Raw genomic sequence first — 27,181 nt, 5'->3', positions numbered from 1 at the left:
AAATTTAATAAATAAAAAAAAAATATATTGCTTATGGTAGTAATGATTAAAGAAAAGAGAAAAAATGATTATATGAGAAGTGGCGATGATAGAAAATAACAAGGAGTTATATTTAAGATCACATATTTATTAAACAACATTTTCTGTTTTTCTTAATTTATGCAGCAAAACTATTTTCCAAATGAAATATTCAACCAAGTTTCAATTTCAACTTCACACGTTTAAAAACTATTTGCACAATACAACTAATATCAGTTGCATAAATTACTAAATAAATAAAAAATGAAGCCCACAAAACAATAAATATAGTATTTATACTAATTTACTAAACCAGTTATCCGTGGACTATCATAAATTTAATTGAACATTACAATAAAAAAAATGTCTTCTCATTCAACTTGTAATTGCTAGACATAAAATGCAAAAATTGACTTGTTTGAAGTCAGAAGCCAAAAGCAGAAATGTCGAGATTCTCTCCATAGCTGTGGTTATTCAACAAGGTTTCAATGTGATTTATTTCTTTTGGTAATGATCCTGTAAGAACCTGTTTAACAAAAACAACCAGTTGACTAAAAAAACTTGGCTAAATTTTTTTTATATATATACATATACTTATATTATATACCTCATAACCTGATTCGGTAATTAGGACTTCATCCTCAATCCTTATCCCAATGCCTTGGTATCTGCGTATTGGTAACCAGTTGACTAAGTCAGTTGTGCTGACGTGGCAATGACACATCATTATTCGTCTTTTTATGCCACGTGGATTTAAGATTAGTAGTTTAGTTACCTTTGTGCACAGTCGAAGTTTGATGGGATGTAAATTCCAGGTTCAATTGTTATCACCTAAAAAAAAGGAATTATGCAAAGTGGCTAAAACAATTTCGATTTAAAAAAAAAAATAGAAATTACAACAATATTTTTAGCATTTGAATTTTAAAGATCTAAAAAAATGATGAGATTAGAAAAAGAACTTACAACACCCGGCTTTAATGTACGTTCATACCCGATTTTAGAACAATCATGCACATCCATTCCCAGATAATGACCTGTATTATTTATGAAACAAACACATAAAAAATTTAAGGTTTCTTTTTGAAATAATTAAAAAAAAAATGACATATCACATATCACCTATACTAGTTGGATTCACTTGGTGATAGCTTTGAAGCCTATCATTTTTCAAAATTCCCATTCCTTTCAATCCTCTACAAAGTTTCTCAACCTACACAACATCAAGTAATTATAAATCAAAAAACTCAACATATTATAATCAAATATATATTATATTATATTATAATTTAATTATACCGAGTAGTTGTGTATACGCTGGATGCTCATACCAGGTTTGCAAAGTTGAATACATTCTTTGTTGGTCTCTACAACCAGATCATACAATTCTCTCTGAAATCATAAAACATGATGAAATTAATTACAAAAATTATATAAATAATAGGATACATGAAATATATAAAATAACTAAAACATACATGAACATCTGAAAATTTGCCACATGGAGGCCAAGTACGTGTGAGGTCACTAACATACCCATGCAACTCACATCCAATATCCATCAAAACAAGCTCTCCATCTTTCACCTAACAATCAATAATATCAATTTTTAAAATAATGTTTTATACATTATTAAATAAATCATCTAAAAAAATAAAATAAAATAAAAAGCTCACATTCTGGTCATTTCGTGAATAATGAATAACACTGCCATTGGGCCCACCACCAACCACAGGGTTAAACCTGGGAAAACAGTAATTAGTATTGTTAGACAAACAATATTACATGTAAAAAAAATGTGTATATGAATAAAAATAAATTTATATAAATAAATAAATAAAACATACGCCATTCTCTGGGCACCTCTGATTCTACACTCGTATTCAACTTTAGCTGATAAGATATTCTCATAAGGGGATATTTTGGATTGCAGCATAGTTTGTAAAAGAGCCTATTTAAATTTTAAAGGGGAATGAATAATTTTAGTGGTGAATAAAAATAATAATAATAATTGTGGGAGTTTTTGAGATACCTGGCAACCTATAGAAGCAGATTGTCTCATGAGATTAAGTTCAGCTGATGATTTGACCCATCTTGCTTCATGGGTGTAAATGGAGAGATCATGGAGTCCACCATTATAAGCAGCTTTCTTGGATGCCTCTAACTCTGTATAAGTTGGGACAGCTGTCTTCACATTATGATATAACTTTGAACAATTTTTTATCATGTTTGGAAGGACCTTCAGTGAAATAAAACAGAAGTGAGTAAATTAATGATGTTTGAATTCAACAAGTTTATCAATACTGACTTTATGTAATTTGTTGATAGGATATGACTGATCAGCTTTGAAAAATTCTATAGCAGCATCAACTCCAGCAATCTGTCCTTGCCAAGTAATGTCCTAGAATTCATTGTAGATAATATTAATTCACTAGAGTTTCATACTTTTTAATCTCAAATTGTTGTTAAGTGTCATATTATCACAAGAATATATGTAATGTATGCATACTTGAGGGGTAGGTTCAGGCATAAACATGCACAAACCAAAGTCATGACTCAACACAGCTATTCCACCAGGCTGTTGGCATCCAGTGATATAAAGATAATCAGAATCTTGGCGAAAAGTGTAAGGTACAACATCTGTCATCATCTTCACAGGAGCAGCTGCAACAACAGCTACACTTTGTTCTGGAAGAAGCTCCAATATTCTCTTACGCCTTGATACGTATTCATCACAGCTGATTCCTGGTGTAATCTCACCTTCTTTTAGTAGCTATCAATATCATAACACAGAAATGAAAATTTTAATATGGAATTACATGTGAGAGGTAATAAGAACAGAGGATTAGTATAACATTGCAGATGATGAAGTATTTTCAGTCAAGATACCTGAGGATGAGTACTTGGAATTGGTTGCCCAGCATCAAAAGTAAAACACTTGTCTGTAGAGTAAAATTGTCGAAGTAGAATCTACAAGCAAAAGCTATATAATATAGAGTTTAAAACCATCGATACAAAAAAGTACTTATTCAAAACAAGAAGTTTCTGTTTATCTATAATAACTCAAATATAATCAGTGTACAGAACTCCTTCAAATGGCGAATATCCAAAAACAGTTCCAACAAGAACTAGAAATTGAATTGAATGGGACGTAGAAAGTGTTACAAATAATAGAAATTAAGGAAGAGACATGCATCTCTCTAATAGTTAATAGGGCACAATATCAAAACCCATAAACAGATCATCTATAGATAAAACTAAAAAGCATTAGACAAAAAACCCAAGCAGCAGCAGAGGATGAAATCTATCAACAATCATGAAATACTAGAAGCAATCAAAATTGAAGTTGTTAAACAGGTACGAACCTGATTGACCAATTTGAATGATGGCCTATTATTCGTTAGCTTTCTGTGAAGATGTTGCATTCTGCGACTTACTGGCCTAAACGAATGTAAAAATATAAATAAAGTGTAATAATGCGTAAACAGATGGTCGGCAAATGGAGAAAAATAACTCGTCGATCGTCGGCACCTGAGGAATTTTAGATTTCAATTTAGGGTTTTAGGCCTTAAACGTGGAAGGGGAAAAACCTCAGTTCATGTTTCATCCGGTAAATTTTACTACAGACCCTCGAAGGTTTCCTTTACTTCAAGGGGTGTTTGGGATTGGTTTGAAAAGTGTTTATTTGCTTGTAGATTTTTGAAAAGCTTAAAAAAGAAAAAAAAAAAAAAAAAAAAGGGTTTGTCAAACTCAAAGCACATTTCAAAATAGTTTTTCTACAAACTTCAAAAAAAACACTTTTTAATAAATATCTAAAACGTGACTTTTTAAACTGTTTATGACTTTTTAATCAAAATAATTTCAAAAAATACTTTTAAGCCAAACACTTTCTATTGGCTTTTTTACTATAAAAGCTTATCTAAACACTTTTTAAAAAACTCTTTTTACCACCACTATAAGCAAATAAGCACATTTTTCTAGTTAAAAAAGCACTCCCTAAATATGTCCAAATGATTATTCAAATGTGTTAACAAACTTTAGCTCATTCTTTATATTTTTTATACATAATGACTAATTCTTTTTATATATTTAGTAATTTATATTTTTCTACACATAATATGTGTACTAAAATCAGTTTAATTGTTATATGTATAGAAAAATAAACAAGTTTAATGGTCATTATTAAATATATAAAAAATAATTAACGAAATATATACATATGATAAAGTTTATTATCTTCATCAATCATTAACCTTATTCAAATTGCATATTAGTGGTGATATTATATTAAAGCAAAATAAAAAAAATGAATGCAATTTAAAACTTATTTGGATTACTAATTGAATTTTTTTATTAAGCCAATGAGATAATGATTTCAAATATATATATATATATATATATATATATATATATATATATATATATATATATATATATATATAGTCTGCTATAAAATCATGTGCTATACATGTTGCATTGTACGGTGATGATGTGTCACCGTGGAACCGCAGTGAACAAGAGACGCTTAGCCTCGAGGGAAATGGATGACATTTAGTTTAACAAGCCCATGGCAAACACTATCCCCTCATTGTGGCATGGCAAAGAAAAAGTAGTCCATGTCAATGGGTTAGAGAGAGAGAATATGTGTTTCTTAGGGGTGAGCATGAGGTGGGTTGGGCGGATTTTGGGGTAAAACCGAACCCAACCCGTGTATTTTAATTTTTGGGTTTTTTTTTTTTTGGATAAAAGGGGAGACCCCTTGGCAAATTATTGGGTTTTAGAACCTAATGAGTTTGGTTTTTGACCGATTCGGTTTCTCAGTGTAACATACATGTTCAGTTATCATGTTATGTAATTTTAAAAAGTGAATAATATTATGAAATATTATATGAATTTGAGCATTGAGTCCTAACAGATAGTTTTTACTAGAATTGAAGTAAAACTATGTTTAGAATAATTTAGAATGTATTGGAAGTCTTATGAGATTCCGATCAGAAGTTAAATATTGAAATTTAACGAAAATATAAAATTTGAAATAAGTAAAATTTTATTATTGAAAGTTGTAAAGAATCTCGTTAGAAACATTTAGGCGAAAACCTTAATGAAATCCGACTTATAACGAAGAAGTTATGACTCCTTAAAGCTTCGCGACAGAACCGACACGATGTTGTATGACGTAAAAAGTGAGTTTTCGATAAACTACTTTTTAGCCTTAGTAATCTAAAGGAAAGTCGTAGTATTCATTAAACCGAGAATTTTCATAAAAAGAACGTCCAAATCTGACTTCGTATGAGGAAGTTATGATTTTTCTAAGTTTTGGTATAGTAGTATACAGCTAAAAACTAAAAGGGTAAATTACACGGATGGTCTCTATGGTTTAGGGTAATCTGCATGTTTGGTCCCTAACAACTTTTTATAACTCGGATCGTCCCTATTTTATATTTTCGTTGCACGTTTGGTCCCTACCAGTCTTGAAAAGACTATTTTGCCCTTAGAACTACTTTTATTTTGTTAATTCTTTTTTTATTATTCTGATTATTATTAAATAAATAATAAATTATAACAAAATCAAATACACTTATTATAACCAAACATCAAGAGACCTCCGTCTCATTTGTTGCCTTCGTCCCCTCCACTTCCATAATTTTCCCGTCGCATATCCACGAAGTACTACCACCGAAGTTGAGATAGGAAACGAATCAGAAATCTTTAGTGACATGTGGAGATCGACTTTCAAAAATCGATCTTGTACATAAGCTTTAGAGTGCAGATTGATTTTTAGATTTTAAATCACAACTCAAACAAGGCTTCAACTAGGGTTCTGAAGAGAGAATATAGGAAACTGACGAGTTTTCTAAAGATCTTTCCAGTGATAAAAAGAAAGGAATGATATGCCAGGGTTTGGTTACTTGTGAGTTTTCTATTCACAAATTGATAAACTAGTGGAGGGGTTGATGTTTCGATTTCCCACGAGATTACAGAGTTCCTTCGATCATTGGTGGTAGTGCAACATCGACATCTGAAACCATTCAACCCCTCAAAATCAAAGGTTTGTTCTTTTGCTACCGAAGAAATAGGGGATGCTTTAGGGATGTGGGAGTCGACTGGATTTTAATTTGAATTGCATCTTATGATTTCAGATTTGGATTTGCATTTGCATCGTAGGTTACATTTTTTTCTAATATTTGATTTTCAGGTTTTATTTGGATTTTGTATTTGTGTTAGAGGTTGGTTTTAGATGTATTTTCATATTTATTGTTGAAGATTATGTAGCTTTGTGTTGAGTTTTGAAAGATTTCTACGGTATTTAATCTATAGTCGGAGATGATGACCGGTGCATGTCGGGGACGGATCTGTTACCGGAGATGGTAACCGGAGGTGGTGGAAGGAGCTATATGAGGGTTGATGTGGGGTGGGTCATTTTTCTAAAAATATATTAATAATTTAATTTATTTAATAATTAATAAATATATAAAAATTTAACTAAAAAAAGAATTGAATGAGGGTAAATTAGTCTTTTTAGAGTGGACAGGGACCAAGCGTGCAATAAAATTATAAAGTAGGGACGGTCCGAGTTAAAAAAAGTTGTTAGGGACCAAACACGCAGACTACCCTAAACCATAGGGATTATCCGTGTAATTTACCCAAACTAGAAATAAAGATCAAGTGAATTTTAGCCGACACAACCTAAACGAAAATCGAAGGTTTCGTCAATAGTGGTACAACGGTAAAAAGACAGACGAAAACGAACGTCGGATGAAGAAATTATGAATTTTTAACGAACTTTTCCTGTCTCGGCCCCTTAAAAATATAATATTAAAATAAAGTCAAAATTAGTCGACGGAGTCTAAACGAAAGTTGTAGCATAAGTTCACCTACGTGTGGATATAAAGAATGTCAAACGGAGCTCGTATGCGAAAGATATGAATTTTTGAAGTTCGGAGCACAAACTTCGAGACTTGACTGCGTTCACGACGTGAAAAAGCATGGTTCACGATGTGGACTACTTGAATGACACCTCTCAAGCCTAGAAGGCACACGACAAGCCTAGGGGATGACTGGGATCAAACTCACGACGTGAACAAGCATGGTTCACATCGTGAACCTCAAATTTTGACCTATAAATAGAGGGCCAGCCCTCTTACTTCCGTTTACACAAAACACAACCCTCTCTCTCGTATTTCTGATTTTGAGCTATTTTCCTGAGCCGACGATCGCTAGCTGCCGACAATGTTTAGTCAAATTCTATCGGCAAAAAACGCTCTTTAGGGGGAATTTCATCGCAACATCCGATTATTTCACGATGAGTTCAATATATATGAACAATTGTATGTTATATGTTATATGTGCTATGTGCTTTTCCGTGTTATTTCCCGTGTTATTATGGTAGCAAAGTTATACCTTTGACCATGTGATCCGTGAAAGGACTAGTATCACCGTGGTATTGGTATGTAGTCTATGGTCGTGTAGAGCATATCTCGTAAGAGAATGACTTCTATCACTACGGCATTGGCAGAATATTAGATAGGGCTGAAAGCCTGAAATCTACCAAAATGTTTAATCAGAAATTGTATGTCTTTTGTGTCATTTGGGCCGAAGCTTTATTGATGTATATCAAGTATGGAAATTGTTATGTCTCATTGATTGTAAATCTTTGAATCGAATCATTGATTGATATGGAAAGCTTGTTACATGATTCACATATGCCTTTGTTGCTCTGTGTTTAACTATTGCAGGTAATAAGGATTCAGCATATACACGTACTGTTGGGAGATATAGAATAGTTAATAATATTTCTTTTGTATTTAGTGATCGTATATTATAAAATTATAATTTATTGGGTAGTTATGTAATATACTAAAATTTAGTCGGTTTGTATCCAGTTTTTTGTAATTAAATTATCAATGTAAAATATTGTTTATATATATGCATGTAGCATGTTTTGGAGTAACTTGGATTAATAATGTTAAGCATGAAATAGGTTCTTTCACTCAGTTTCTAGGGTCTGTATTTTCGGTTTATGAGTTCAACCCATGGTTCATGGGTTTTGGGTTTAAACCCATTTTTTATATATATATATATATATATATATATATATATATATATATATATATATATATATATATATATAAATATATATATATATATATATATATATATATATATATATATATATATATATATTATAGAAATGGTCCCTATGGTTTGCTCGAATTCGTAGTTTTAGTCCCTAAGTTTAAAATTTGATAGGTTACATCCCTGTGGTTTGTGAATATTGCATTGTAAGTCCTTACTCCATATAAAAAGACCAAATTACCTCCTTTTCTTTTGTCTTTTTCTGTTAAGAATTTATTATTATTATTATTATTATTATTATTATAAATTATAGATTTTATTGGTTCTTTATGTTAATAGAATTAATAAAGATCATTTAAATTATTTTTATTTTTTTAAATCGATTGTCTAAGTTATATAAAATCACATTATTATTTATTTGTTTATCTTTCATGATTAAAAAATATTTTAATATTTTTGACGTTTTGTTTGAATATATTATTTGATGTTGTTTTTCTAATGTTTGTTTGTTTACATTATATAATGATTTTTTTTTTACATTTTGTTCGAATAAACAAATTAAAATAATAACCTTGATATTTTTGACACTTTATTTGAATATATTATTTGATGTTGTTTTTTTTAACGTTTTGTTCGTTTAAATTATATAATGACGTTTTTTACATTTTATTTGAATAAACAAATTAAAATAATAAACTAATAACTATAAATCATCCAATATAATTATTTAATGTTGTTTTTTATGTGTTTTTTGTTTACATCATTCACTTATATGTTAGTGTCTGTTCTTTTATTTAGTTTTAAGAGGTTTTATGATTTTATATATTTTTCATTGTCATCATTCTTTTATATGTCAGTGATTCTTCATTTAATGCCTAAATAATTTTATATTTTCTTGTAACTATTTATGAAAAAAACCAAAGTAAAACTATTCAATCTAACATATATATATATATATATATATATATATATATATATATATATATATATATATATATATATATATCGTTAAAAGAAGTAGAAAAAACGACCATTAAATAATTTTATTCGAAAACTGATAGTTATCTAGGTTACTGTTTTAATTTTTTTATTCGAAGAAAAACGTCAAAAAAATCATTATATAATTTAAACAAACAAAACGTCAAAAAAACAACATTAATTAATATATTCAAATAAACGTCAAAATATTAAAAGATTTTTAAACCACAAAAAGAAATATAAATAAACAAACAAATGAATGAATAATAATAATAATAATAATAATAATAATAATAATAATAGTAATAACAATAATAATAATAATATGATTTTATAAAATTTAGATAATTGATTTATAAAATAAAAAAAAATTATAAATAATCTATATTAATTCTATTAAAATAACGATAAAAAACAATTATATATATATATATATATATATATATATATATATATATATATATATATATATATATATATATATATATCATTGATAAAAGAAAAAAGAAAAAAAGAAAGAAAATTAATTTGGTCTTTTTATATTGAACAAGGACCTGAAGTGCAATATTCGTAAACCATAAAGATTTAACCTATCAAATTTTAAAGTTAAGGACAAAAACTATAAATTTAACCAAACCATAGGGACCCTTTATGTAATTTACTTATATATATATATATATATATATATATATATATATATATATATATATATATATATATATATATATATATATATATATCTTAAGAATTTTTTATACAACGACTTCACTTTCTATTTCTAAAAATTTGTTCATAGAGGTTTAAAGACGAGTTATTAAAGATCTATGAGACAAACCTAAAGCGAAAAGATTTATAACTTTTGTGAATGTGTCATTAAGCTTTACAACAAACAATATTTGTGTAAACTTACACGGAATGACAGTCGACAATTATATGATGTACATGAATCCAAACATGGCTTTCCTATAATGATTGGAAGGATTAATTGTATACATTGTGAGTGAACAAATTAATACATAACGAGGTCAATACATGTGAGGTGATCATCTATGCTTGATGATAACTCAAAAATCAATGGAGTCAAGATCTATAGAATTTGCATGCTTACTTTGGTGTTTTCAGTTCCTATAATGACATCAATATTCTAATTCAATCGTCGATATTCAACATGTTAAATAAAATAGCATTCGAGTGTTCGTTTGAAGTTAATGGAGTACAATACAAGCATACGTATTATCTTGTTGATTTGATATATCTTGAAGATGCTATATTTTTCAAATCATTTACTTGTCTACAAGATGAAAAATAAAAAATGTTTAAGGCAATGCATGAAGCAACAAGGAAGGATGTTGAACGGGTATTTTATGTCATTAATCATCATTAGCATGTATTGAAAATCCTGAGATAGTCATTGTCTCCCAAAAAAATAAAAAAAACATAATATACATGTATGCATCATATTATATAATATGATTTTAGGATAAGAATGTCATGTTATCGAGAAACATATAATAATATTCGTCTTAGTTTGGCGGAACATATATATACAACTCTGCTATCTAACATAGATGAAGACTATATATATATATATATATATATATATATATATATATATATATATATATATATATATATATATATATATATATATTCTCGTATTTGTCATTATTATTTTAGGTTAATGTTATTTGAACTGGTAGTGATGTTATTTTTTATTATTATTATGTAACTTTTTAACTTTTTTAGTTTAAATTCATGAAAGTTTTTAATTATTGGTAATCTTATATTTATTTAGTTAGCATGTTAAGTGCTTTAAAGTAATAAATGTTAATTGTATTAAAAAATACTCTTTATTAAATGAAGTTTTTTTTGTCATTTGTCACATTCTCATCCAATTTGCTAAATATCATATTGTGGTTATTTTGAATTTTTTTTCCACATATCATTTTATGAGTTTTTTTATTTTATTAAATTTTATATAATATTTTAATGTAATAATTGTAATAAATATAGCAATAAATGGATATTAATTTCATTAATAAACTTGTCTTTTAATTTCAAAATTTCCAAAAGTAAAAGTCATTAGTTTCTTTTCTTTATTTAAATTATTTGTTTAATTTTAAAAAATAAAAAACATTAGATTATAATAATTCATTATTTTTCTTATTTTCTTATAAATTCAAAGTTATCAAATATTTTAACCTTTATATTTAACTTTTTTTTTAAAATTAACTCATATAATACACAAGTTTCACAACTAGTAAAAGATAAAGAAAAAAATGAAATATAAGTATAACATATTTTGAAGGATAGAGTGAATAGAACAATATGACATGATACATAATAACGAAATATCAAAGTACACACATGGCCATACTTATCTGGTTGTGTATAGAGTTGACAAAAATCGACCCAACTCGTTAACCCAACCCGAACCCAATCCAAAATTAACGGGCTGGGTTAATATTTTCAACTCATTTAATTTAAATGGGTCAATCTGTCTAACTCGTTTAATTAAATAGGTTGGGTTGGGTACAAATTACTAACCCGTTTTCAATCCGTCAACCCATTTAACTATTATATATATATATATATATATATATATATATATATATATATATATATATATATATATATATATATATATATATATATATATATATATATATAATTTCATAAATATGCGAATATTATGATGTATTAATCAAAGTATTAATTTAGAAATTATAATATTGCATTATTATTATCTATGTTTAATAAAATTCAATCTTAATTTGCATCTTTTTTTAGCGACGATAATACTGATCACTCTCCAAAATCAATATGAAACTAAACATTTTTAATGGTATTTGAACAATTTATTTGTATTTATGAATTAGAATTGTGCTTTTATCATAATTATGAAATTTTATTTATGTTTTATAATTTAAGTGGTATAATATTTAACTATATAATTTGTTTAATTGATTTTAAATGGGTTAACCCAAGTTTAAACCATTTATTTAATAGGTTGGGTCGGGAACTACATAAACAGGTCAATCCAGTGACAACTCATTCATTTAAAAGGCTGGGTTGAATTTAAAATATCAATCCATTTAAATAAACAGGTCGGGTTGGGTTGGAATTTCCAACCTAATTATTAAATGAGTTGAACGCGAACCCAACCCAGGTCGACCCATTACCACTTCTAGACTTGTGTATGTTGATTAATTGCTTTAAAAAGAAACAATTAAAAAATACGAATGACAATCGATCTAGAGAAAATATCACCGGCCAACTTATAGTCACGAGTCACGACCATGACCTATCTTTATGATATTGTTTATATTTTTTTTTTCTTTTCAGTTTTAATAACTATATAACGATAATATATTATGAAAAGATATAAAATTATATCAATTTTTAATTCCGTAGGAATAAAATATAATACTATATAAACTATCATATAAAATATATTTTGATTGTATTAAGTTGTTGCTAACACCCCGCACCCAAGTTGTAGCAAAGAAATAAGAGAAGAGAAAAAGAAATTAAGGAGAGAAAAGAAGATAAAAGAAAGGAAAAGAAATTTGTTATTTCTTTTCAAATCCTTTCAAACCGGAAGGAAAATTAGGAGGAAAAGTGATTCTTTCATTACTTCCACTTCCTTTCTTTAATAAAACTCGGGAGCACAAATTTCTATTATTTTTCTCTTATTTCCACCCATTTTCTTTTTTTTTCCTCACCTTAAGTTGGACTTGAGAACGGGATGTAAATGATAAATAATAATAATAATAATAATAATTGATTGGATAAGTTGTTGCTAAATGATAAAAGATAATAAAAATAATAATTGATTGGATAAGTTGTTGCTAAATGATAAATAATAATAATAATAATAATAATAATAATAATAATAATAATAATTGGTTGGATGTTTATATGGATGAGAAGATTTTTTTTAATAAAAAAAATGAGTTATGACTGGTTGCTACAAACATAGTCTAAAAGGTTTTTAGGTAACTGTGACTCTTTTAAATTGTGTAACACCCAAATTTTCAAATAGTTTTTCACATTTTAAAACCACACTTTCATTCATAATTGTTATAAAAATATCATTGTATCACATAATCAATTCATAACATCGCATCCCAAGATCATAATATGTAAAAGCTCCTCAAGTGTGTACTAATCAAGCCGGCGCCTTCTCGCGATCCTCACTGGTACCTGAAACACATAACATAACACTGTAAGCATAAATGCTTAGTGAGTTCTCCAAAATACCACACACAACACATATTAGCCACTCGAGGCTATAACTCTGTTTGACCCTCTGGTCAATGTGTCTCAGTGGGACCCTCTGGTCCCATAACTTTGTGGGCCCTCTGGCCCTAACTCTGTGGACCTTACGGTCCTAACTCAATAACTCTGTAACATACATAACATAAATCAAATAGAAATCTCATCATGCAAAAACATACAAATACTCTGTCTCATAACTCTAATTACCACTCTAGGTAAAGTATAGTGAGAAGACTCACCTCGGGTAACTCGGTAATCTCGAACTCTGTAAAATCTGGTCTAGCCTCCGCCTAATCATATGAAATCAACACTCTAAATCAATACATCTCTCAAGGCTAGACTTTCCCTCTCTTAGTACTCTCAGAAGGGTGAAAGACCATTTTACCCCTCTCATGGCTCAAAGACCCTAAAGTTGACCAAACCCTAAAAGTCAACTCTCCGGGTTACGCTGCGCATACCAAACATGTACGTTGGGCGTACCCGACGTCCTCACAGAAACGGGGTGTGCGACCCCTTACACCGCGGGTATTTGGATTATGCCCCGCGTAACTCTCAGTTTCAGACTCTAAGCTCTTGAGGTCTTAAACAGTTAAGACCCACGTCTAACTTCTAGATCTGACCATTTCTAAGCCTCTTAATCCTTAAAGTTGGTGACTTTAAGCCTTTGCATGGCTGGACAAGTCACTAACACCCATAACATTCCATTTCCTAACTCTAGAAAGCTCATAACTCAAGCATGACCTCATTACAATGACCAAGATGGAAACTTTATGGATGTATAACACAAATACCACTGAAATGGGATAGATCTAGGTCCATGGAGTACATTACACTCATAAAGTCTCCACCTTTGGGACTTTTAACCCTAGAAATGGTCCATGCAACATCAAACCAAATAAAGAGGAAAGTTTTGAACTTTATACCTCTAGATGAAGCTCCTTTCTCTGAAGATCTCAGATCCAAACTTGCACTTCAAGCCTTAGCCTCCACAAGCTCTTCTCCTTCCTCTTCACTAACACACCAAGAAATTTTTAGCTCCAAAACACACACACTCAAGCTAAGGACGATGGAAGGCCCTCTCTTAGGGTTTCACTCTCTGATATGGAGGATGAGAAATGAGCCTTAGCATCCTTTAAATAGTGCACAAGCCAAACATTTAGGGTTTGCATCTGGACCCGTTACGCCCAGCGTAACCCTGGGTACGCCTAATGTACCTAGGCGAGTCCGCGTCCAAATTAAGCGCATGAGTACGCGCATCGTACTCCCCAGTACGCCCAACGTACTCATTTGCTACAAGAACTCTCTCAAGGGACCAATCTTGACAACTTGACAAAATGGAAAGGTTAAATAGCTTTACCTGGATTTCGGGATGTTACAGATTGTATAAAAACATTGTTGTTTTTGCGTTTAATGCTTCAACCATTAGATATATTTTTTTTTCTGATTTGACAGTAACACCTTAATTCTTTTCCGATTTAACCATCAATTTTTTTTTGTAAACTCACCTTAACAATGTATAAAGGGCTTTTCAGATATATTAATGTATATAAAATCATTTTAAAATAAGAAAATTAGTAAACATTAAATTAAGGGAAGTCAGGGGTGAACAAAAACCAAACGAAATCGGAAAAAGTAAACAAAATTGGGAAGCCACCATTGCAACATCCTTCTAATGTCCATCTCTTAACCTTTCACCTTCCTATTCCCTAGCGACCATTGCAACATCTTTTTCACCGCCACCTTGATTGATTGCTTGTGTGACAAGATATGCTTATATTAGCATTGCATCGAAGTACTCTTTCATTAATTTCTTTTTTCATTTTTGCATCCCACTTTCATACGACATTATTAACTTTGGTCATTATAGCATCTTACTTTCATATTTCTTACTGTAATGTTGTACACTAAAATGTTGTCCAGTTATAGCATCCTACTTCCATTTTGACATAATACGACATTGTATTTTACAAAATTTCCTTATTAAGTCAAGGTCATCCGCAGTACATACGACGAACAACAAACCACGAAGACCATCAAAAACCACGAACGAGTGTTGGTGTACAACTAACGACCACAAACGGAAAGCATAAGAGAAGAAAGAAGACATAAATAGAAAAAGAAGGTTGGCATGAGAGAGAAGGTGTTTGTGGTCCTCCGTTCTCCCCACTAAAATTCACCATGACCACGAGCAACCACGGACCGTCGGGATGGTATTCACGATCGTGGTTCGTGGCCACGTCAACCACGAAGGTGTTCGTTATATGTATTGTAGATGGCCTAATGTGCTTACAAAAATCTACCTTTCGTATTCATGTTCTAATCATAGGTTTATACGTACATGTGCATTGGGAGATATGAAGCAATGTATGACACAACACTAAATATGAGAGAAATTGAGCATTTTGATACATTATTCTTTGAAATTGTTTGTGAATGCTAAACTTTTAATGATTTGGGTAATTGAATATTGAATTTTGAAACATATTCCAAATTTTGGTTTCTGGAATACATAATTTAGGGTATTTTTTAAAGTTGACAATGGGTCGTCCTGAGTTGTGTTCAGGTTCAACCCATTTATTAATTGGGGTTGAAGATTTCAGCCCAACCCAACCTTTTTATTTAAATGGGCATATATTTCTAACCCAATCAAACCTTTCAGATAAATGAGTTGTTATCGGGTTGACCCGTTTATGTAATTCTCAACCCAACCCATTAAATAAATAGGTTAAACCTGGGTTAACCCATTTAAAATAAAAAAAAATAACTAAATATTACAACACTTAAATTAGTTTAAAACTTAAATAAACTTTCAAAGTATAATAAAAGCGCAATCTCAATTCATAAATACAAAGAAATTATTCAAATAACATTAAAGATATGTGATTTTTAAATGATTTTGAAGAGTAATTAGTGTTGTCGGTACAAAAAAATGACAGCGATTATGATTGCATCTTTTAAAACATAAATAATAATACAACATTGTAATTTATAAATTAATACTTAGATTAATACATGGTAATATTTAAATGATTATTAAATTAAATATATATTAAAATTAAATAGGTTGGTGGGTTGAAAACGGATTGACAACATTTATACAACCCAACCTGTTTAATTAAATAGGTTAGACAGATTGACCTGTTTATCCTAAATGGGTTGAAAAGCTCAACCATACCTGCTAGTTTTGGGTTACGTTCAGATTGGTTGTAGTTAGGGGTGTGCAAAAAAACCGCAAAACCGAAAACCGAGCCGAACCGGCCAATCCGAAACCTAAAAAACCGAAACCGAAAAAAACCGTAACCGAAAAAAGCCGAAACCGAAAAAACCGGATATCAACGGGTCGGTTTTTGGTTTTGATATTTAGGTATCCGCGGATACCCGAACTGAACCGTTATATATATATATATATATATATATATATATATATATATATATATATATATATATATATATATATATATATATATATATATATATATAGTAAAAAAAAAGTATTATTTCATTGGTATTGTTTCGATTGATCTACGAGTCCAATAATTTAAACAAAAATCCATATCGACAACTTCAATTTTATAATTCTAAACTCATTTGACTTTCTTGTTATTTTTATTATTGTATTTATTATACAAATTATAATATATGATATTTGAACTTCATTATGTTTTTTAAACTTCATTATGTTTTTTTTAAACTCTTTGACTTAGTAATTTTAAGAAATAGATAACTAAAATGGAGTTTGTAGTTTCAATTGAATTTAATTTTTTATATTTACTGAGTACCTGTGAACTGAACCGTGGTTACCCGCTTTCATACGGTTCGGTTCGGTTCGGTTTTTTTGTCAATATGGTTTGGTTTTGGTTAGTGCGCATGAGGTACCCGCCGCGTGGTCATGGTTCACAATTTTATTACTATCCTAACCGAACCGCCCCGTGAACACCTTAGGTAGTATTTTTGTTTTAGATTTCTAAAAAATTTTAAAACCAATTTTGAAATAAGAAGTGTTAACGAATTACGTGGATAATTCCATCGTTAAATTTTCTTGCCGATAACCCAAAGGAATCTATTACACTCCTTTGCCACATCTATCGCTACTTGTAAAACTTTCCATCGCTAGTTGCAAATGGATATGACATGTGGGGAAAAAATGTTTGGGGAATGTAATTGTATTGAATCCGTTTTGATTCCATCTCCAAACGTCTAGGAAATTAATTACTAATATTCCCGTGATCTTGAAGTACTCTTAGCTCTTGTTTAAGAAGGAGAAATAGCTGTCTAGTCCTTTTCAGACTTCTTCTTCAACTTTTTAATCCCCGTTTACTAAAACCTAGCCAGTCGTAATCAAATTCTGCTTTTCAAAATTCTTTTCATCTGTATTCTTTTCATATTGTATATGGTTTTCCTTAATTCTCTAAGATATCAAACTATTGGGTCTCTGGGGTAATGATGGTGTTTGTTGTATCCAGTATGGGTGCTTTAGGACACTGCAATGGGGCGCTTAAGCACTGTGTATTTTGGTCCCACGCTCCAGGGGACATCAGGACACTGGATGTCTGGGTGTGTTCATTTTGATTGACTCTACACTTCCCAGATTTATCAATTTGACTCAATCATTACAGCTTGAGTATAACTAATAACAAATCACTTACTTATAATCAATGAGTTATAAAAACACAACTTCATAATCCAGCAAGTATTACTTCTAATTCTAAAGGAATAAGTTGATTTCGTGATGACTAAGTTAATGATCGACGTTTGATGCATTATTTTATTACGTGGTAATGTTCCCAAGCGTTGAAGAAAACATGCAGAAGTTGATCAAAGATATACAACTTGGGGTGTAATTTGTGGTCAACGAAATCGATTAGGATTTACGATAAGTTTGAAGAGAAATGAACAAAAGATTTCTTTTCCCATGTGCATCAGCAGTTTTATATGAAGAGTATCTACTGTTTCAACAGTACATTTGCTAAATGTTTGATGCTCTGACTCTCTTTTTAACCTATATATTTAGCAATATTCAGGTGTCCTATTGTCATTAATACAATAATCGATCGAGTACTCAGTACCACTTTTAAAAATAAGCATAAAAAAGTACTTGTACCATAAAGTCAGATCACTATTAACATCGCATCCGAACAAAACATATTCAGAAACCTTTCACTCATTGAAGGATTTCATTTTTCAAACTGGCTTTATCCCTACATACACCATGCACTTCATAATCACATAACTCTTTCTCTGAGTTATTTGGGTATGATTTCTTATGTTAGTTCTCTATTTTGGATTGGTTTGTTTGTTTTCGGCATCTTTTGTATGCACAACATATATAATTCATAAGTTTAGGTGACGTACAAGTACAAACAGTGATATACATACTCTTGGATTTTTGAATAGAAACGCGTATTTATCAAAGACCGATTTGAAAAATATTGAGGTCTTTTCATTTCAATGAGACGAGTAACACGTTACATACCCCAAAGTGATCATTGGGTCCTAAAACTTAACTAAGTAATAATGCATGGATTGTTGTTACCATTGCATGTTGTTGGTAGGTGTACATAGTTTTTATCTCGTTCAATGTTGGCATGATGCTTCATTGCTTCTTCTTATAGCTAGTATATATCCAAGTTAATAGATAAGATATAGTAGCTCTAGCTTTTGACAGCATTAATGTGTGCCACCAACAATGGTTTTATGTTACATTAGAGCCTAATCTACATGGTTGAACAACCAATAAAAATCTCATCATTCTCTTGGCAATACCCTAGCTTCCAGAGTTCCAGGCTCGAGTTAAGCATCACATCTACACTCAATGTAGTTAATTAGGCAGGTTTCTTATCGCAACATTATAATAGGAAAATATGGGTCAAAGTGTCATTACATGAAATCATTTCTTATCTACGTTTCCTTTGAATCTACAAGATGAATATGTAGGAAGATTGTGATCGGGTGTGGCTTGATGAATGAGGTTTTTTAAATAAATTATATGTTCTTGAATTCTCAAATAAAATCCATAGATTTATTGATAAGTTTATAGGTATCAAGAGAAATATTGTCAATGATCGTGATACTTATAGTTAGTTACGGTACAGATAGGCCATTCTAAAAAAAATAGATAATCGATAGGAGGGCAAGCACAAGCAACCAGTTTAGTATCTCACAATTGCGTACGTAGTGGTGGATCCAAAGCAAAATATAACGGGTCCATCTTATATTAAAAAATAATACAAATTTAAATTTATAAAAATCTGAAATTTAAGATTTTTTGGAAGTTTCTTTTTGGTTAAAAATGTTACATAAATTAGGTTTTTTCAGCAAAAATGATATCAAAATGGTTAATTTTAGCAAAAAATGAAAATTTTAATGGCTGTTTTAATAAAAAATAACGGTTAGGATCCAACATTCAAGTGGGGTTCATGCAACGGAACTCTTGTAATACATACACTAGATCCACCGATACTTACTAGAGTAGTGCACCTAAGACATAGATACACATAGATATTGACGTTCATTTTGTTCAGTCCAAGTTGCTCAAATTAGTTTGTGTTCTTCATGTTTCATCCTCGTCACAATATGCAAACATCTTAACAATAGGAATCCTATCTACACTATTTTTAGTTTTTTGTTCAAGTTTAAACGTTCACAAACTTCCTTCCGATCAATCAAAATGCAATGATATTTTTATTTAATAAACTGTCATGATATTTTTATTAAACACCATCTAATTAAATATTATATTTCTTTAAAGAAAATTAAGTAAATTCAAACTTACAATCTATATACACAGAGGAGGGAAAGAGAGATGGTATTAGTTAAATTTCAATGAGAACCGAAGACGCTAGGGAACAAAAGACAACTAGAAAATAAATGGGTATCGCAAGCTCCACATTGACTTTCTGATCTCAAAAACAAACACCATACCCCACGAAACATATTCTTACTTACCATCTCTGCCATCTACCAAATCCTTACATATTCTATCTTACACAAAACTCTTATTTATTCCCTTCACATTCTCAACACCTATATGACCTCGGTATTTTTTGAATTTATTCCAAGTTATTTGAATTCTAATGTAATATTACAAATATTTTGATTTCAAGATTTTTAAATTCAATGTGAGATTACACCTGTAGTATTTTTTTTAAGTATTAGATACAACAATAATAATATGGGAGAAATTTGTATATAACTTTCTTAAAATTAAAATTTCATACTTTGCCTAACCTAATTTCAAATATCATACGTACCTTCATAAACTTCCGACATACCAGATTCGCCAAAATCTTTATTCTTAATATTTTCTAATCATTTTAAATCCTTATTTTATCGAACTAATATTATATATGTCTTATAAATATCCGTTAAAACATCAACTAATACAGCTCTTCGTGTACTCTCAAAATATCATATTAAAAAAAAATCAATTTTAATACATTAAAAATAATAAATAATTAAATAATTAATATATATTGAATCAATTCCGCATTTTCATCGATAAATTGAAAAAGAGGTAAAAATCAAAATATTTCTTTATTCATGTTGTATCTCATGTTAAATTGTTATTTATTTATTTTTATTTTTTTGTATCCTAGCAATATTATATTATTATATAATCTTTAAAACAAAAGAAGTCGGTATATAATTATGGAAGACAAATGGGCAACAAATTATGTTGCTAAGCATTTCTGAATGACAAAACTAATTATTTTAAAAACAATGTCTCAGGTGCGAGAAAACCAAAGATATCAAATACAAAGATATAAACACATATTGATTTTCAATACATACATTCTTGTGTTTGGTAACTTTGCAAAATAATTAAATATGGTTGTGAACATTATTTTATGCACAAAGGAAATATTTCTTATCGAAACCACTTCTTTTAAGAAACTATTAAACGAAATTTTTTTATTCACTAATAAGAAAAATCATACAAAACACATTTAAAGTTCAAAGAAGAATAATTAAACCAAAAAAAACTTATAAAAATAGACCAACTATTTTACGAGTTTTTTTATTTTTATTTTTATTTATTTTTTATTTTTTTTTTTAACACAAATTCTGATACTATCAAACTACTATGAGTTTTTGTTGTCTTATAAACTCTCATACTATCAAGCTACAATTAATTTTTGTATTCTTTTAAGGTATCCTGAAATAAATAAAATAGTAAATTACACAAATGATCCTTATGGTTTTGGGTAATCTACGTGATTGGTCTCTAACTTTTTTTTTTTTTTTTTTTTTTTTTTAACTCAGACAGTCCCCATAATACGTTTTTTTATTGCATCTTTGGTCGTTACTAAATATAAAATTACCATATTACCCTTATTATATATTTTTCTTATTATTATCTATTATTATAACAACTATTACGGTGTAAGAATAAACATGGATTAGTGGAAGAAAATGATAATTCACTCTGAGGCTATATTATGGATATAAAGTTCGTTAAAAACGGAGTACATATAAAGATGTTATGGTCGTATGTAGTTGAGATAAAAGTATGTTGATATCCTGAAGAAGTCAATGAAATTCAACTCATGGACGCGACACGACCATGAAGGTGACGCGACATTGTTTAGCGATAAACCAACAGAGGCATGTGTTGAATGGTCGAGACATAGGACAATCAGGTAGTACACATGTCAGAATCGTGAACAATACACCACAACACAACGTGTAACCTACTTGGTTGCGGCGTGCTGGCGGGTTATCCAACCGAGTATATATAACTTCTTTGTGTGTGTTGTTTGGAGTTTTTACGTTTAGATCGGGAAAAGCTCTAGAGGTGTTCCCAGAGACTTACGATCGAAAGATTTTGTGGGTGTACGGGGGTACGAGGATTGAGCTACGAGATAAGTTGAGGTACTTTTATCTCGTTATTACGTAATTATGTTTACGTAGTATTTTGTAGTGGGTTGTTAGACCCTGAGTGTGTTACAGGATTTCATAATATAGTGCTATTACGAACTCGTTGATTAGTTAATGTTAATCTGGTTGGTAAGGGTTATACACCCTAATTTACCAAATTGTCGCTTAGATTAATGGTTTACGGGGTTAAGTCGTTGGAAACTTAGCTAATTTGGTGACAAACGGTTACCGAGTGTTAACACGCTGGCGCGCACGTATTAAGCAAATAAAACTTATCACTACTGGTTTCACTAAAAATATAGCATAGGGAAGCCGGGTCGAATCCTCAGGGACACAGCCTAATAGTCAATGCATTTTTGCATCAAGCACATATAGTCAAGAAATAGAATATAAAAGGGGGTTTTAATTATAAACTAAAAATTAAAAATGTAGTGATATTAAATTAAACGAAAATCAATAATAAAAACGGTTTCAGCTCTGCTGTGACTTTCCTAATCATGCAACTAACCCATATCTGATTATTTGAGATGCGTTCTATCTAAGCTGGTACTAAGAAAAACTAACAATGAAACATCCCAAAAATACAGTCCAAAAGTTTCATTTTTAAATTATAAATAAAACCATAATAATCTGAATCATCTCATAAAACATAAGTAGTGTATCTCAAAACATCATAACATCTGTCAACAACATCAGAGTATAAAAATCCCAGGCTGAATATACGGTGTGTGTGCACTGCAATCATCCCGAGCACTTCCCCTTGCTAGCGGAAGTACCTGAAACCAAAACTGAAATCTGTAAGCACAAAGTTTAGTGAGTCTCCCCAAACTACCACATACCATACACATAATCACATAATAACATACATTGGGCCTTGCCCACTACATCGGGCCCCGCTCGGCATCGGACCGAAGTCCGGTATACATATAACATATCGACAAAGCATATAACATAAACACATAACATGAGCATATAAAAATTCCTTGGGCTTGCCCTAGCATCGGACCAAAGCCCGACACATATAAACAAACACATGCAAGAATCACAAAGACATCAAGCATACAAACATTCCTCGGGCTTTCTCCGGCATCAGACCGGAGTCTGGAAACATATAACCTACATCGGGCTAACCCCAACATCGGACCTAAGTCCGGCACATGCTAACATACATAAACGGGCGATCATTGGTGCCTTCGACCCGTTCCTACTGAAGGAAAACTCACCTCGCAAAGCTGACTGTGAAATCTCGCGGTGAGGAATCTATAACTGCTGCTCCAACGACTCCCCGACTATCATTATCACAATAACACTTAGTCAAAATTCAATAATCCTTCTTAGGGTAAAATTACCATTTTACCCCTGATCAAAGTTCACATTTCGGGTTGACTCAATTCTCCGAGTTGCCCCATCAACTCTTCGAGTTCCATAAATCAAAAACCCTGAAATCATAATCCAACTCGTTGAGTCATCCCCCCGACACGCTGAGTTCCCTGGCTACTCATAGTCACGATTAGGTGAGTCAACTCGTCGAGTCCTACTATGAGCAGAATCGGGACAAATCAACTCAACTCGTTGAGTTCCTCTATGGACTCGACGAGTTCCTCTGTCTGTTTGGGCCATCTTAACGGATTAAGCTCCTACAGTTCAGATCTAAGCTTCTTGCTTCTCATACACACTAAAATCGTCCTTTTAAGGGTAAAGTTTCCAACTTTATTCGTTAATACCCTCATTTGACGGGTTTGGCTCAAACCCTAACTCTTTAAGACTTAGATCTTGGTCCACAAGTCATCCATAGTCCAAACTAAAGAATACAAACAGAGATCTAGGCCTTAGACATCATTTAAACACGTAAATCTTCCACCTTTCACTCCATGCATGGCCTTTTGGAGCTTAAAAGACCAAAAACAACATCCTATGGCTTGCATGGGTTTCAATGGCCATAAAGTTTGCACCTTTATGCCATGAAAACCCTTAATGATTCCAGATTTGATGGTCCACTCACTTGGGACGTCCATATCCCAAAGATCAAACTTATTGGACCAAAACTCAATAAACGATGATAAAGAGATCTAAGAAGCTACTAAGCAAGTTTGAGACTTGTTTACCAGAAAATGATGAGGAAGAAACGAAGTTGCTGGATCTAGTATCTCCTTCTTGAGTCCTCAATAACTAAGCAAGTTTGAGACTTGTTTACCAGAAAATGACGAGGAAGAAACGAAGTTGTTGGATCTAGTATCTCCTTCTTGAGTCCTCAAGCTTCCCTTTCCTTCACAAGCTTCAAAACATATAATGTTTCATTCAAAAATGGCACACAAGCTCACACAAGGCTCTAGGGTTTCGTGGCTAGGGTTTTGGGACTTTCTATAAATGAGGCTGACATAAAGGGATTAAGATGCTTAAATAGGGTGCAAAACCCCAAAATTAGGGATTCACTCTGGCGGTCCTACTCGTCGAGTTGGGGCTTCCAACTCGTCGAGTAGACTTCAAAACCCGTGTCCCAAATCCATTTCCTACTCGACGAGTTTGGGCCTCCAACTCGTCGAGTTCCTGACTAAAAATGAGTAAAATTATAATTAAATGTGTACCAGGAATCAGGCGTTACAAACAAGCTCTAGTATAATCTCTTTTACCTAATTAATTAATCAAAATAAACTCTTTGAATTAACCCTAACTTTTTACTATTCAATTAAACAAGATCTTAATTAAATCATAAAAATTGCATTAAGTTCTTTGTAAAATTCCCAACAATACCCAATACTTCTCACAAGTTCGGAAGCGTAAAGGTATGATTTTTCAGTTTATAATAAAGTCAAATGCCAAACACGGAACTGAATTATTATTTGTTACGTATTACCAATTAATTAGAACAATTATGGATTCTATTAATTGATTAACCAGAATGAATAAACCCTAGTTAGGTGATCAGACTAACAAGAATTAAAATCAAACATTCATTAAGCTCAAAACTGAAAAATCTAGATATAAAGACAAAGTTAAAATTAATAAAAAATACGCAGGTTACACATTTAGTGAATAAAGATAGGTCAGGACGGGGTTTGGACGGAGGTACGACGAAGGAAAAACAATACCAGACCACACGCCGACGTTGATCTTGATAAGTATGGCAATGATCTCACAAACTACTACGTGACTGGATTTCTAGACGGCACGAGAAAGGAAGAACTTCGTAATCCATTTAGCGGATTCGGGAACGTGGTTGATGTGTACTTCGGTGGCAAGAAAGAATGCTATAGAAAGAGCTTTGCATTTGTTAGGTATCTGAAGGTGGACAACACCAAACTATTAGAAGAAAAGCTCCAAGGTATCATGTGTAGAAACAAGGTACTCTCTATCAACATATCAAAGCACCCACGTAAATCTCCCCCGAAGCCTGGTCATGCCATGAGGAAACCAACTGGAATCCGACCAAGGGTTAATTTGGTTGTCGCCAATGCACCACCTAAATCGGCGGGGATATGAGACTGCAGGACTTTTGCCCAAGCTGTTGCGAGTAATAGGGAATGGCTTCATCGGCCCAAATCGACTCCAATCTCGCTGAATTCCAGAACTTACATGAAGGAATGGCTTAAGAAAATATTATTGATTGGGGAGGTGGATAGTTTAGATCACATAGGAATGATTCATGATTCTCAAATCATCAACGATGAGACTAAATACCTAGGTGGTTTACGTCTTGCTATTGTATTCAACAATTTAAAGAGCACGACACAATTTTTGGGGGACAGAACCAAATGGAGGGACTGGTTGAAATGGCTGATAAAAGCAGATCAACATGATTTGAAATATAAAAGAACTACATGGCTCAAAATACTAGGTGTCCTGTTGAAACTATGGGACGAACACAACTTCTCCACCATTGCTAAACGATATGGTAGGGTCATCAACCCCTTCGACAATATTTCTGTAACGCCCCGTTTATTCAAATAAATTAATAAATGTAAGTACCAGACTGATTTGCGAAGAATTTTCGATGTTGAGGGTTAAAAGTATAAATTCCATATTAGTTTTTGTATGTATTTGTGAAGGCAGGGAGTAAATGGTAATTTATGGGACTTCATTTGAAGAGATTATGAGAGATAGGGGATTGTGTGATAATTTTCGTACCTAAGTTGTAATGGACTCTGATATTCAGGGTTTAAATTGTAAATATTGGGTTAGATTGGAAAAGATCCCATGGGGAGGGACCAAAGTTGTAATTATGGGAAAGATGTTACATGGACCGGGTATATATTCATTAAGGCGACTCATTTGTAACCTAACCCTAAAGAAGTGTCGGCCACCACCCCTCCAACCTTATACCTCCTAGTCGCCGGCAGCTATCACCACTCATCTAGTTCGTGTTTCCGACCAGATTGAGGCAGCCAAGCGAACGTAGAGCCTCCACCATTCTTCTCCTCCTTCTCCGCTGTCAAGGTCATGACCCGTTAGTGCCGAAGAAACCGTTCAATGCTGCTGCTCTGTTGCCAATGACGTCGAGGTCGCCGCCTGCTGCTTTGTTGATGATCTCCATCGTGTCGTGGTTGTCGGAGGCGTAACCAAACCGTGAGGGAGCCGCCTCCACCACCCTCGTTTCCTGTTGCATCGTCGCATCTACCATTTCCAGCGACGTCGGTGGCCTTATGCCATCAGTGAAGACTAGTGGATGCCCTCCTTCGTGGCTACGCTGTTGATGTTAGTCCTTTCCCGCCGTCCGTAGTTTTTGCTACCGTGAGAGCCGTTGCTGTCGCCGATGGTGTTGCTGTTGCCGTTTCATCCTTATTCCGCCGCCACTAGCCACCGTGAGAGGTGGCTGTGGATGTATTATGGGTGTGTTTTCTCGTGTTGTTATTGTTCCAGGTTGTTATGAGATTGTATATGTGTTTTGGGTAGCCGGAATTCACAAAAGAGCCATTACCACCACCGTGAGGTGGTGGCTGCCGCCCAGCGCCACCGC

At 31.8% G+C, this 27,181-nt stretch overlaps 1 protein-coding gene across 3 annotated transcripts; it reads right to left on the bottom strand.

Moving 5' to 3' along the window:
- Positions 1-283: 283 nt before the first annotated feature.
- On the bottom strand, positions 284-3,709 carry LOC111890778 (intermediate cleaving peptidase 55, mitochondrial). 3 transcript variants are annotated; one of them, XM_023886865.3, is made up of 15 exons: positions 3,547-3,709; positions 3,381-3,456; positions 2,905-2,985; positions 2,525-2,788; positions 2,324-2,416; positions 2,048-2,254; positions 1,863-1,966; positions 1,692-1,758; positions 1,494-1,601; positions 1,315-1,407; positions 1,138-1,228; positions 982-1,052; positions 794-849; positions 626-686; positions 284-544 (listed from the first exon to the last, which is right to left on the bottom strand). In XM_023886865.3, exons 2-15 carry the CDS (start codon positions 3,438-3,440, stop codon positions 443-445), a joined length of 1,458 nt encoding a protein of 485 aa, XP_023742633.1. In that variant the 5' UTR covers positions 3,441-3,456; positions 3,547-3,709; the 3' UTR covers positions 284-442. The 3 variants fall into 3 exon arrangements, with proteins under 3 accessions (XP_023742633.1, XP_023742634.1, XP_023742635.1); XM_023886866.3 differs by having other exon boundaries at positions 2,905-2,998; positions 3,381-3,708; XM_023886867.3 differs by having other exon boundaries at positions 2,525-2,760; positions 2,905-2,998; positions 3,381-3,708.
- Positions 3,710-27,181: the final 23,472 nt, after the last annotated feature.

Source organism: Lactuca sativa, chromosome 5, assembly GCF_002870075.4.
Source record: "Lactuca sativa cultivar Salinas chromosome 5, Lsat_Salinas_v11, whole genome shotgun sequence".
Classification (NCBI taxonomy): Eukaryota; Viridiplantae; Streptophyta; class Magnoliopsida; order Asterales; family Asteraceae; genus Lactuca; species Lactuca sativa.
The sequence above is the reverse complement of the archived record's forward strand: the minus strand, read 5'-3'. Positions and strand labels throughout refer to the sequence as shown.

What these genes read in the sequence shown, in the direction of transcription:
- LOC111890778 (XM_023886865.3), bottom strand. Translation starts at nt 3,440, where the DNA reads ATGCAACATCTTCACAGAAAGCTAACGAATAATAGGCCATCATTCAAA. An exon ending in TTCCAAGTACTCATCCTCAG is followed by an intron (nt 2,789 to 2,904) that starts GTATCTTGACTG and finishes TGATATTGATAG; the next exon opens with CTACTAAAAGAAGGTGAGAT. An exon ending in ATTCACGAAATGACCAGAAT is followed by an intron (nt 1,602 to 1,691) that starts GTGAGCTTTTTA and finishes ATTGATTGTTAG; the next exon opens with GTGAAAGATGGAGAGCTTGT.